The sequence below is a fragment of the Pantherophis guttatus genome, chromosome 3 (assembly GCF_059756535.1).
Source record: "Pantherophis guttatus breed Tessera chromosome 3, ASM5975653v1, whole genome shotgun sequence".
NCBI classification, from domain to species: Eukaryota; Metazoa; Chordata; class Lepidosauria; order Squamata; family Colubridae; genus Pantherophis; species Pantherophis guttatus.
Window position 1 is genome coordinate 127,839,885 of NC_142065.1, and position 14,438 is coordinate 127,854,322.

At 38.5% G+C, this 14,438-nt stretch overlaps 1 protein-coding gene across 1 annotated transcript in view; it reads right to left on the minus strand.

Annotated features, from left to right (window-relative positions):
* The window catches only part of TMEFF1 (transmembrane protein with EGF like and two follistatin like domains 1), a 116,351-nt gene that overhangs the window by 19,776 nt on the left and 82,137 nt on the right, over positions 1-14,438 (minus strand). The window contains exon 5 of the mRNA XM_034411839.3: positions 9,756-9,852. Coding sequence (XP_034267730.1) covers positions 9,756-9,852 — 97 coding nt within the window. The remainder of the gene's footprint in view (positions 1-9,755; positions 9,853-14,438) is intronic.

Below are 14,438 nucleotides of genomic sequence, written 5' to 3' on the forward strand. Positions count from 1 at the left end.
CAAGTATTAATTTCTAATACTAAAATTATTTTGGGCCGCAATCTTTATGCATACATATAAATTTGAAATTTGAAATCAAATAGGTATGTATGTAAATATACTTCATCTAACAGTTTTAATACTTATATTGCACTTTTCAGATCTTAAACCTTTAAATGTTTTGTTTGTCCATACTTTTGCTTCCATTTTTCACACATTATGAAAATTAAAGGCGTGCCAGAAATAGCTTTGATACCTTTTTACAATTTAGCATCTTTTTTAGTCTCAAATGCAGAATACTGGATCAGTTTGTCAGTTTTAAATAGAATGTGCATGCAAAATTATTGAAATGCTACACTATTTTAGTTTTCCATATGAGGGAATATGTTTTAAATTACCAGATTTTATAACTAATTTTTAAGGAAATATGCACACTCAATGTTTTCAGCAATTTCAGTCACTTTCTCTCATTTGCTATTTGTAGTCAAGAGGACTTGTTGGATATATTATCCTCATCAATCAGACTGTTTAATGATGCAGAATAGAGAAGGGATCACCTGATATCCTATTTTCATCTTTATTTTGCTGTTAAAGGGTTAAAGCTAGATCATCCAAAAGCTTTGAGAACACCCATACTAATTCACTGTTTCCAAGTGGCTCTTGAAAGTTCTATGCTTTTGATTGATTGATTCCTTATACATAAAAAAAAAAAAAGCTGAACTGATTGGTGCTGTCCTGTAAGCTGTACTGAGTAGTATATGTTGCTGGTCTATCGTGTTTTCCCAAAAATAGGAGCTACCCTGAAAATAAGCCCTAGTCTGATTTTTAAGTGTCTAATATAAGCCTTACTCCAAAAATAAGCCCTAGTGAAGGGGGTGGGCATGGCCAGCACAGGAGGCAGTGGGCACATGCAAGTCAACAGTGTCTAGCAGCAGCCGCAGTCACACAGCACAAGTGAGTTGATTACCTGTCCAAGCAGCAGGCCTGCCTTCCACCCTGTCCCGCACCTCTGCCTCCATCTGTTTCTGGTGCCGCCTGCTCCGGCCCACTGACTCTCAGGTTTCCCATGGATCACCTGCCTCCCCCTCCCCGTCACACATCTGCCTCCGTCTGCTGATTGGACGGGAATCAACTTACCTGCGCTGCATGGGCTGCACAGCCTCAGAGTGCACTGACCAAGGGACTGGCGGGCTGCAGCTGTTGCCAGATACCATCGGTCCCCTGCATGCTTGCCACCTCTTGTAAGTGTGCCATGGGGAGTGGGGTTCCCAGTCGGGCTGATCACTTTGAAATCAAGTTTCCCTGAAAATAAGCCCTAATGCTTATTTTGAAGCCTACAAAAAATATAAGACCGGGTCTTATTTTCAAGGGAACATGGTAATTGAGACACAGGGACTGACTAGGAGTGTGCTGGGTGCAAATTACTCTGGAATTTACCCACAATAATGCAGAAGAAATTAAAGAGCATTTCACCTAGGACTTAGTGAGCATGGGACTGGGACAATACATTTGACGAGAGCATTTCTTCACCACAACATCTAAAATCTTTGTCCGGTAGCAGTGTGAAGTTCTACAGTTAGCTATTTTAAAAACAAATCAGCTTGTGATGAAATATTGGTTTCTTTTTCTCAGTAAGCAACCAAAGCGGCCTTGAGAGAGGTGATGTTTCATCCCAAGGGTTGCCATGGATACCTCCAGTCACAAGCTTCCAGCTGTGCCATTCAACCCTGTCAGTGTCATTGAAGGGTAATTGGAAACAACAGGTCACTAAGCAGAGTGGCATATATTTGTTCAAATGCCCACTTGGAAAGGGTCACCCGAACTAAACAAAGAAGGATGCAGCAATGCTCGTCACTTGGACTTTCACAGAACAGTATCTGCTTTGACAAATATTTCCCTTGAACAAAATGTGGATTTCTTTGTGATATGTGCAAACCTGCCTTTTACATCCCAGGAATTCAAGGCAATATCCAGCTCAACAACCTTCTGAGATAGATTTTGCTAAGGCTGGCTAAAAGTTGCCTGGAATTTTGCAGCCAGGTTCAAATATAACATCAAACCACAGTGACCCTTACTTGTTTTGGTTTTAGCATGAGGTGCCAACAAGGTTACTGAAGCAGCTTTAAGGCATTAACTAGCTAGGCACCATTACTGACTATTCGGCAAATATATGTTACCACCAATGTGTAAAAAGCTGGCATTGTATAGAATGCCTAGAAAATGTATGATGTTTTTAGGCAAAGTATGAAATGTCTCTGACATTAATATGCTATGTACTTTCGTTAGGCATTGTATGCAATATGTTGGTGGTAGTTTGTTCTCCAAGCTTGTTGTTTGGCTTCCGAATGTTTCATCACCAGGCTAGATAATATCTTCAGCAGAACTTCGGCTGAAGAAGCCGAGAGAACAAACCACCACCAACATAACATCCGAGGTACAAATATTTTCCATCATCTCTAATTGTATATAATACCTAGGCATTGTTCAGAATGACAAGAACTATTTAGGCAAAGTATGAAAAGAGAAAAAGGGTTAGGGTCAGTTAGGGTTATACCTAACTGTAACCCTTTATTTAAAGTAATTGACAATGAAAGAAGAAATGCAAAATAGAGTACAGGACTTTCTTACTGAAAAATAGACAAGAGAAAAAGACCAGTATTGACCTATTGTTGTAACAAGGAAGGCTAGAACGGCATTTTAGCAGGAGTATTTTATGCATGTAGTCCTAAACTTATGACCACAATTGAGCCCAAAATTTATGTTGCTAAGTGAAAAAATTGTTAAGTGGGTTTTGTCCCATTTTACGACTTTTCTCACTACATTTGTTAAGTGAATCACTGCAGTTCTTAAATTAGTAACTCAGTTGTTAAGTGAATCTGGTTTCCCCATTGACTTTGCTTCCCAGAAGGTTGCAAAAGGTGATTGCATGATTCTGGGACACTGCCACTGTCAGTTGCCAAGTGTCTGAATTTTGATCGTGCGACCATGGGGATGCTGCAACGGTTGTAAGTGTGAAAAATGGTCATAAGTCACTTTTTTTCAGTGCTGTTGTAACTTTGATCGGTCATTAAATAAACTGTTATAAGTCGAGGACTACCTATACTTTACTGGTTTGCCTTTTGCATGCCTGGGGAATGTGTGAAATATTAAGCGTTTCATACTTTGTCATCCCACCACAGGACAAGTTGTTGTGGGACAAAAGTTACATAATATCGAAGAAGTGACAGAATAGAATCACTAAATAAAGGATGCAAAAGAAGGGGCAAAATGAAAAGTGAATGACAAAAATTAAAATAATTTTTAGTTATTTTAAATAATGAAATAAAATTGTTGAATTGTCCCGTGGCAAGTTGTCCTATGGTGAGTTGGCCATGGCGAGTTGGCCACAGCGAATCGGCAGTGGTGAGTTGGCCACAGCAAGTTGGCCGTGTTGAGTTGTCCCATTCCATCCCAAACATAACTGAAACAAATGCAGTAGCAGTTTTATATTTACCTCACAGACTGATCCACATATCACACAGGTCTTTTGAAACTATCCTTCGTATAACACATAATTCTGTTAGGTGTCATGAGGTGCTGTCACCTAAGAACACCAAGAGCAAAGTAGCCTATGATATCTGCTTCTATGTTTACAAGTATACATTTTGTATATACTGTCTTGAAATAACCAAATCCTAGAATTGCAAATCTGATCAGATATTGTACTTTTAAGTTTTGGAATATTTTGGGGTTGGCAATTCAATGTTCCATTTAAAAATGCGCAAAGTATCTACAAAGCACATCACAAATTAATATTGCATGTTCACTTGTCCATGTACTAGGAAAAGATGATGCCAATTCTTAAAATTTCTTAAAGAATTATTTTTTAAAAAGCCACATTTGAAAAGATGAATCAAATTATTGTTGACACAGCTGGCTTTTGAAATATAGATACAAAAAGGAAAGCAAATCTCAGTAGGCCTTAAGTTATAATAATGTTTCAGCAAATCTCTATAAAAAAGTATTTAGTTCAGCAATAAAAATTCAGGTAGTTAACATTATAACAGGAAGATAATTACATTTAAAGAATCCTCCTTGCTCTTGGAAAATAACAAACCAAATATAAGTGACACATTTTATATGCACATGGAAATTGCGTGTGTAAATAGGACAACAGGAAAGTACTTGTCAAGTAACTTGTTCCTTAATCTGCATGGACAATGGCTGCATCTCTGTTCACATTTTATTCACATTTAAAAGCCCTGCCCTTAATACCGCAGTCACTTCTGGTTCTGGTGGCAAGGTTTGTCCCCAAATCACCCTTTTCCTGAGGGATAATAAGGAGGACACTGCAGCTTTCAGACATTTGAAGGAAATATGATGTAAGGTGAAGTTTTAAAAAAAAGTTTAAAAAGTTTAAAAATGGCATTTACATCACCTTTCAGAATATGCTACTGATCTCCTTAAATGCACCTGGCATATTTAAATCTACATTTACTTACTTACTTACTTACTTACTTACTTACTTATTTACTCCTTGTATCTCAAGGTTTTCTCCAGGTTCTTAAAATGGCTTATATGGAAGGTTTTTTTAAAAAAATAATCCACAATGATAATTCTGCAGGATAGATTGACTGAGATTTTGTAACCTACTGATATTCCATGGCTAAAAGCAAATGTTGAACCTAGATCATTCCAGTTCTAGTTCCTTAAACACTACCCTGTACCTTACAACTTCTAGGCTGATAATTGGTTTTCATTCCAAAGCTGTTGTAAAGTTTCCGAGAGATGCCCTAATAAATTCATGAGCCACGAGCCAAACTTCAAAAGAAATACAGTCATTTATTAGAAGCACCATTTCGGCAATATTCAGATGCAGTTAGAACTAATCCCACGTAGATTTATGTTTCCCTATACCCTGTCTTTCCCCTCCTCCCTGGACCTGTCATAAATCACATTCTCCAATTAACCACTTTGGCTGGCTGTGAAACCCAACACTCTCCTACTGATTGCTGTGGAATGTAGTTTCAGTTAGGGAAATCAATCAGCTCTATCAGTTCTCCCTCCCTCCTGCTCATGGCAACTCGAAAGCTTTGCAAGTTGACATTCAGCTCCCCTCACTTCCCGAGGGCGACCTGCACAAAGCAAAACAATTTGAGTACAGATGTAGAGTCTATACAGATGCAGCTGTATTGCCGAACCAAAAAAAGTGGCTTAGCATCAGTGGTGGGTTGCTACCGGTTCACCTCAAATTGGGTAAACCGGTAGTGGTGGCAGCAGGAGGCTCCGCCCACCTGCCTGGACATCTCTGCACATGTGCAGAAGTGTCGCATGTGCGCGCATGCACCCACGAGCGAACCGGTAGCGGCCGAAATTGAAACCCACTACTGCTTAGCATGATCTCATAACTCTCAAAAATGTATCCAGTTTTTAGTTGCAGTTAACATTTTAAAACAATAGGACTAAAATGAATTAAATCTTAGTGATTTCAGTATGTCTCCTCTATGCATGATTAAGACTGTACAACATTGTTTTTCTTTAGGCTCAAAGGTTATTATAATTGGCTAGCAGTAACTGAGTTTGGCTCTTGTTCCTTATTAAAATCTATAAAGTTTTCATTGCAGATGTATAATATATTGTCCCCCTCAGAACGGGATCGCAATTTGGGTGTCCTCCTAGACTCACAGCTAAGATTAGAGCAACATCTGACTGCTGTGGCTAGGGGGACCTTTGCACAGGTTCGCCTGGTGCACCAATTGTGACCCTACTTGGATCGGGAGGCTCTCCTCACAGTCACTCATGCCCTTGTCACCTCATGGTTAGATTATTGCAACGCACTCTACATGGGGCTACCCTTGAAAAGTGTTCAGAGATTACAGTTGGTCCAGAACGCAGCTGCGCGAGCTGTCATGGGTGCACCTAGTTACACCCACGTTACACCAATTCTCCACGAGCTGCACTGGCTCCCTACTGGTCTCCAGTCACAATTCAAGGTGTTGGTTATTACCTTTAAAGCCCTACATGGCTCAGGGCCAGGTTATCTTCGAGACCGCCTTCTGCCGCATAGCTCCCAGCAACTGGTAAGATCCCACAGAGTTGGTCTCCTCCGGGTCCTGTCAGCTAAACAATGTCGGCTGGCGGGCCCGCAGGGGAGGGTCTTCTCTGTGGCTGCCCCAGCTCTCTGGAACCAGTTACCTCCTGAGGTCCGGACCATCCCCACCCTATTGGCCTTCCGAAAAGCAGTGAAGACCTGGCTTTTCCGGCAGGTTGGGGGCCCTTGATCTCACTCTTGTGATCTGGCGAGATCCGGCCATGAATGGTGTGAATGAGTTTTTAATGTTTTTAATTTTTCAATGTCTTTTTATAATGATTTTTTAAAATGTATTGTGAGCCGCCCTGAGTCTTCGGAGAGGGGCGGCATATAAATTTAATTAAATATTATTCTTGTGATTATGGATGGGTACATACATTTGCAGAGGGAGCTGTCAACAATTGATCAATAACCTAACTCTAATCTATCTAGAGCAAAGGATGAGTCAGCCAAAATAAGCAATCTATTGATGTATGAAACTCATTGACGGGCAAAACTTTTTGCTGAGCAAAAAAAGGGAAACAGATCCCTCAATTTTCCTTTTTTCCCACTCTGTATGCTACAATGTATTTTTGAATGTACTTTTGAAACGATGATACAGATATTCCTTGACTTACCACAGTTCATTTAGCGATCATTCAAATTACAACAGCAATGAAAAAAGTGACTTATGACCGTTTTTCATACTTACAACCATTGCAGCATCCCCTTGATCGCGTGGATCAAGTTTCAAATGCTTGGCAACTGGTTCATATTCATGAAGGTTGCAGTGTGCTGGGGTCATGTGATCCCCTTTTGTGACCTTCTGGCAAGCGAAGTCAATGGGGAACCCAGATTCACTTAACAACCATGTTACCAATTTAACAACTGCAATGATTTGCTTAACAACTGTAGCAAGAAAGGTTGTAAAAGGAGGCAAAACCTACTTAACTAATGTCTCGCTTACCAAAATAAATTTGGGCTCAATTGTGGTTAAAAATTGAGGACTACCTGTAGTGTTTCTAGTTATGATAGGTACAGCTGTCTTGTTATAATATAGAAATCAAAAGAGCTATATAGCTGTCATTTTAGCTGTCACTTCCACTACTAGGGGAATGGATGGACCAGCTACTCCCATCTAGGGTAGATGGTCCATCCAAAGAAGTAAGAAAGAGAAGAAATAGGTGTTGGGGGAAAAGTCTGAATTAAAAAAAAGGGGGGGGGGGAAGGCAGGAGATGTGATGCTTGAACTTTCATATTTAGTCTCTGCTTCATCCATTCTTAGAATTTGAAACTAAATACTCTGTAAAGGTAAGGAATCTTTTACTCAAAAGATTTATTGATACTAGGTTCCAGACCCAAGTGTAGATTCTAAGTGGAGGGCTAAAAATCAGGGTGAAGAAGGTTTAAGGAGCACTTCCACGGCCATCCACCAAAAGCTTCTCTACTGCAAATTTTGTCGGATTCCATAAACTAAGTGGAAAACTGAATTAGAGCCAGGAAAACTCTATTTCTTTACCTGAAATAACCAGCCAAACCATAGACATCAGACCAATAAACAATATTCATTGTAGGCCATGGTGGCACAGTGGTTAGAGTGCAGTACTGCAGGCTACTTCTGCTGACAGCTGGCTGCCTGCAATTTGGCAGATAGAATCTCACCAGGTTCAAGGTTGACTCAGCCTTCCATCTTTCCGAGGTGGGTAAAATGAGGACCCAAAATTGTTGGGGTAATATGCTGACTCTGTAAACCACTTAGAGAGGGCTAGAAAGCACTGTGAAGCAGCATATAAGTCTATTGCTATTGCTAGGCAATATTTGTCTCTTGAGTTCATTCCCTACATGGGAAATGTTGAGGGTAGGTAGTGAATGAAGCCAAGATATAATTTGTCCCGCTTTGTGTGCTCAACTGTTGTTGAGAGTGTTAACTATGTAGTTGTATGGAAAGGGTGTTGTGTAGCTATGACAGGGAGCTAAAATAATCAGCTTCTTTTTCTTCCTGATGAAGTAACCAGTGCAAGAACTATTTGTGCCTCTTTTAGAGCTAGTTCTCTCTCCCTCTAATCAGATTCTCAGCATCACTCAACATAGTGATTTATGCCAAGCAGAAGATTTGCTGTTAAGAGATACACTTTAAGATATTGTAACTCGAGAGGGTTTATGCAATCTATAAGACTTCGGCGTATTTGGGGATGTTTTACATAACCTTATTTGTTTCTCCCAGAAGTTATATTATCTGTTGTTTATTTATACCTGAAATGGAAACCAAGTAAGAATGATATGTTAGTGATATTTTCTCCCTGTGATTCGTTCGCATATTTATGCGCAGTAATGTCACACACTGTATTCATCTGAATCTATCCAAATGTTAATTTTCCAACTGTGCTGTGCAGCTCGTGACAACCACCTGCTCAAAAGTCACTTCTTTCCCTTAATAAGCCCAATAAAAGTTAAAGGAAAGGAGGGGAAATGATGATGAGTGTGATTGTTTGTATCTCTGTGCTGAATGTAATGAGTTCTGGTATAGCTGACAGTCTAATTGCAGACTACTGCTAGAAATGAAAAATGCAAGTTTGCACTATGAATAATACTTCCCAGAATGCCGCTTGAGGTGACTCCCTCATAATGGTTAAATGCTTCAGTAGATTTTGGGAAATTGATGTTCTGCAATGATAGGCAGGTAGTTGGAATAAAATTCTTTATCATTTAATTCTCAGAGCTCTTCATCAATTTGGGTTTGTTTTTTAAACAATCACTGGGGCCACGCAGAGCAAGCAATTATCTTTAAATTTCACCCTTCCTCATTTATATACCCATGGATATGCAGATCTGTGTGTTTGTATATGTGTGTGAATGTGTGTGTGTGTGTGTGTGTGTGTGTGTGTGTGTGTGTGTGTGTGTGTGTGTGTGTGTGTGTGTGTATGGCCATTCCATAAATTATTCTATTCACAGAGATCTCAAAGAAACTGCAGACACTCACTACTGATTCCTTTTTCCTCCTTCAGGCTACTCCAGAGTCTGAAATCTCCAGAGAAACCTTTCTAAAGGCACAAGGCCTTTCAAGAAGTAGTTGTTAGAAAGATCAAATTTCATTTCTTATTTCCAGTATGAGAACCCAGAGAAGGGCTGTGTTGCTAAAATATACAGTATTAATGCATAAATTCATAACACTTAAACCAAGAGAGTAACATGCCATAACCATCACCATTAGCACCAATCTTATGACAGACAAGACATCTACATGAAACATCCTTAATCCAGATTTCACTTGTGACTTTATCCCAGGAAAATGGATAATGTAAGGAATACTATCCCTTTTAACTTTCAGCTTCAAAGCAACAGATTGCTATTTTTCAAATAGTCAGACACACTTAAAAAAATTATATGTGTATACAATGCTATTCTATAAAAGATAATTTTAAGTCTAACCTTTTTTCCTGATTTCATCATTCCATGATTTAAAAATGAGTTTAATTTTTTTATAATGTGATATATTAATAAATTATGGTAATATAGACAGAATGTGTCTTCATCAAGAAATACATCAAATCTACATTCTTACAATTGTTGCTATTTAAACTGGAAACATACCGCTTTTCAGAGCTCAAAATAGGCTGAATTCTTCAAAAGAAAGTGCTGTGCTAAGAAAAGCTAGGAGCTGTTCATATCTGTGGCCTTCTTAATTACCGGGAGAAGGTAGCTTGTGCCTTTGGGGGCAGTCACTTACCCAACATTTTCTGCATCTTCATCACACTCAGCTCTGTACTTGCAAACTCCACATTTGGAATGTTTTCTATGAATGTCTGTTCCAGATCCTTCGTACTCTAAAACAAAGCCACATCAACAGACTATTATCTAATGAACATTTCCAAAAGAGTGAAAAATATTTTTCAGATACATATTATACTTCTCTATGAACATAAATTAGATAACATTAGTCATCCTACCTGCAATCTATCACTTATTCTCATAATTATAACCAATTCTGGTCCCACTTTAGGCATGAAAGCCAACCTGATGACTTGACTTTGGTCCAGTCAGTCTCTTTCAATCCAATCCACCTGACAAGAATGTTTGTTGTGGGGAAAATAGGAGGAGGAAGGAGTTATGTAAGTTCGCCACCTTGAATTACTTGTAAATTATTGAAGGTGGGATTTTTAAAAAATCTTTTAAAAGTCCTATTCAGAACTCACTGAATAGATTAAAAAATATGCATGCTGTATATTCTAATTCATTTTAGTTTATTTTAAATTTTGTATTTATATGTTTTATTCTATGGCTGTTCACTGCCCTGAGTCCTTCGGGAGTAGGGCGGTATACAAATTCAATAAAATAAATAAATAAAATAAAATATGATCCTGACAGAATCTAAATATCTAAAATAGCAACAGTCTAGATAGAACAACAATTCATAAAAACATAAAGACCTAAGGATGTATGGCTGTAAAAAGTTTTACTGAAGTGTATCCAGTACAGCTGAAATGTCTAGACATATAATGAATGTCAAGTTATTACCTCGAAATAAGAGCAGACCTATTTTTTTAGAATTATATAAAGCCCATACATACCCTTTTACTTAGTTCCTTATGCTAGTAATAATAATATTGCACATAACTGAGCCGAAGCTAAGTTATTTTAAATGTCACTGGTTTCATTGGGAGAGTTATGTGTTCAACATCTTTTCATTAAATGGGAGATGCACTTAAATGTACACATAACAAGTATCCTTTAAACTATTGTGACACAACAGTGGCTATAACAAAATTATATTAGATGTTATTGTAACATGGATAAGAATTTAAAAACGGATTGCTGATCTGTTTTTTTCCCTGTGCCATTAATCCATTAATAAGATTTCATCAAGATGGGGATTTTTTTGTTTGGTTTGTGTTTTTTTTTGCACAAACTTGTTAAACCAGAATATTATGTCAGCAGATGGCAAGAAAAAATACATGATAAATTCTGTCTGTGATTTATTTCACCAGGAATTTATAATACATCAATATATTTTTGGGTTGAACTAGAAACTTTGAAGATCCCTTCCAGCCTTATGATTCTATATTCTAACGTGTTTCCCTGAAAATAAGACTGGTCTTAAATTTTTTTGGGCTCCAAAATAAGTACTAAGGCTTATTTTCAGGGAAACACGATTTCAGGGTGATCAGCCCAACTGGGGGCCCTGCCCCTCCTGATGCACGCACAAGAGGCAGCAAGTGCATGGAGACTGATGGTATCTGGCAGCAACTGCAGTTTACCATTCTCTTGGTCAGTGCACTCTGGGGCTGTGCAGCCCACACAGCACAGGTGAGTTGATTTCCTGCCAAGCAGCAGATGAAGACAGAGGCGCGAGGGGGGGGAGACAGGGGATTCGGATGTGCCATGCGGGCCGCAGGAAAGCTGAGTGGGTGGGCTGGAGCGGAAGGGTGGCCACAGAAGGCTTGTCTTCATGTGGCAGCACCAGCAGCAGAGGTAGAGGCGCGGGGCGAGGTGGAAGGCAGGTGATCCCAATGCATATGGCCCGCAGGCAAGCCGAGAGAAGTGAAGAGGAGTCTCCTGCGGCTGCACATTGCTCCGGTCCACCGACTCTAGGCTTCCCACAACCTGCACAGATCATTCAGATTGCATGCCTCCCCCCGCCTCTGCCTCCGCTTGCTGCTTGGTCAGATAATCAACTCACCTGCACTGTGCAGGTTGCGGCTGCTGCCGGATACCATTGGGCCCCGTGTGCTTATTTTTTGGGTAGGACTTATACTAGGTGTACACTTAAAATCAGGCTAGGGCTTATTTTTGGGGTAGGTTTTATTTTCAGGGAAACACTATATGCTTAATAGTATATAATATAGGAATATAAAGTAAAAAAAAACCCACTTTAATGGGAAAAGCACTGACACTTTGCATGTTATCTGAGGCAAAGATGTGAATCCACAAAATTGTATTTAGCAACTCACAGACAAAACTCATTTTGTTTATACACAGAACTAGTAGAAACAAACATTCAACTCAAGTATTTTTCAAACTTGGTAACTTTAAGTGTCTGAACTTCAACTTCCAGAATTCTTCAGCAATAAAGCTGGTTGGGGAATTCAGGGAAGTTGAAGTCCAGGCATCTTAAAAGTTGCCCATATTGAAAAACTTCAATCTAACTCCAAGAGATAAATGCTCTATTCTGCCACCCCTACAAGGTCATATACTCTTCTTTCTTTCATGTAAAGCTGTAGTTAATTTCAAAAATGGAATGTTTCTTGCATGCAACCATAAACTTCTATTTCACTGCTTGTAACAGTATAAGTGGTGGTTACAAATCTTACAAACAATTGGTCTGCAACAAATATTTAATAGATAGGGAGTATCAAAGGAGAATGCAAAATATTAAAAAATATTTAATATAACTAGTATTGGGCATTACCACTGTTTGAGTTTTAAAATAGTTAAAAGTAGTACTCCTGACTCACTCCCCCCCCAGTAATTGGCCAGCATTCTAACAAATGGGGATAACTTGCCAGAAGCTGGATAGAACATTCTCTGCTCAGTTCACCCTGTATCTTCATAAATAAAATCTAGAAACTTCAGTGCTAACTGCTTTTAAATCTCACTGATTACAATATCAGAACTAAATAACGAGCCACTGAAAAAGAATTCCAAAGATCAGACAAAACCTTCAGGCAAAAGCTTTGTCAAAGGCTAACTATGTCACAAGAATGCCTGGGAAGGATGTAAATCGGTAATGCTATATTAAAAAAATAAATAAAAATGCTTCGCTTCAAATCCCCAGATTTCCTTAGGAAATAAATGCATCTGGAATACCAAAGGAACCAAAGAGCTCTGCAGAACCTTGTCCATTGTCCTTGAGGAGTCCTGGCTAACTGGAAAAATGCCAGAGGATTGGAGAACAGATGTAGCTCCTCTCTTCATAAAAGGAAAAAAAAGGACACCTGTGAGCCAGTGAACCTAACTACAATATCCGGAAAGATATTAAAACAGGTAATAAAGTAAACTATTTGTAATCATCTGTAAGTTAATGCTCTGGTGGCAAGGACCCATCATGTTTTGAAAAAAATAAATCATATGTGACAAATTTTGTTTCTCCCTTGGATAGAGCAACTACTCTAGTAGACAAGGGAACTACTGTGTATATAATCTACCTTGATTTCAACAGAGCTTTCGACAAAGAGTCACATGGTGTTCTCATTAACAAGCTGCTGATTTGGATAACAATACAGAAAGGTGGCTCAACAGCTGGCTGGCAACTGCATCCAGAATTAATTGCATTCAGCATGAATGGCTCTACATCAAGTTCACCAGTACAACCTGTAAGAATCAGTCTTGGAGCCAGAATTATTCAACACATTTATTAATGACCTGGAGATCATTAATGAGATTAATTGATTGCATATCAATTTGCAAATTATACAAAGTGGGAGGTCTAGCCAAGATCTAGGTAATTGAAAGAGAATGTAGTTGATTTGAACAACTTTGAAAACTGGACTGAAAATAACAATGCAGTTTAAGTATTATATTTAGGGAGAGATAAATGTAGGGCACGTATACAAAATGGGAAAAAAACCCAGAAAGAAGACACAGGAACTTGAAGAAATGTCCTATGAGGATTGGCTGAAGAAACTTTTGATGTTCGGTCTGAAGAAAAGAAAGTTTAGAGGAGGCATGACAGCCATCTTCGTAAAAAGAAGCTACAGACAAGATGGCAAAGAATTGTTGTTTATGCCCACAGGCACTAAAATGAGGAATAAGAGGTGTAAGTTGCAGCTACCTAGATTTTATTTAAATATGTAAATATATATAAGGAAAAACTCTTTAACTAAAATGTCTGGACAGTAGCAGAACAATTGAACCATGAAGGTTATGGGTTCTTCATCTCTGGTTGAGGCTAGACAAGACATTTCTCATGGAAAATCTAATTAGTTTTCCTGCACATTGTAGAGTTGCATTAGATTATTCTTATGGTCCTTTCCAACACTACAATCGTGATTGAATGAAAAAATCTGATGCTTCAGTATTTATTATTATTAACAAATATTATAGTGCTTTTGTGTCTCTTTGTGTGTGTGCATTCATTCATTCAATTATTCATTCTAGTATTCCTTGCAGCATGAGATATAAAAAAAACATTAGTTCCCCCTGGGTGGGGACTAGTAAGTGAATTATGTTGAATAGCAATGGCAAAATCTGAACTGAAGCTTTTCGGTTTTAATCCAGACTTTCACTTACGCTATATAAATTCCTAATAGATTGTGCAACATTTCACTTGGGAGGATCATAATATTTCTAATTAGAACATCACTTCAAAACGTACCTTCTCAAATGTCTAAAACATATTTTTATGTTTCACTATATGACATAAACTGTATATTCACAGAAATATGTAAATCTAATCCGCTAATAATCATGAGGA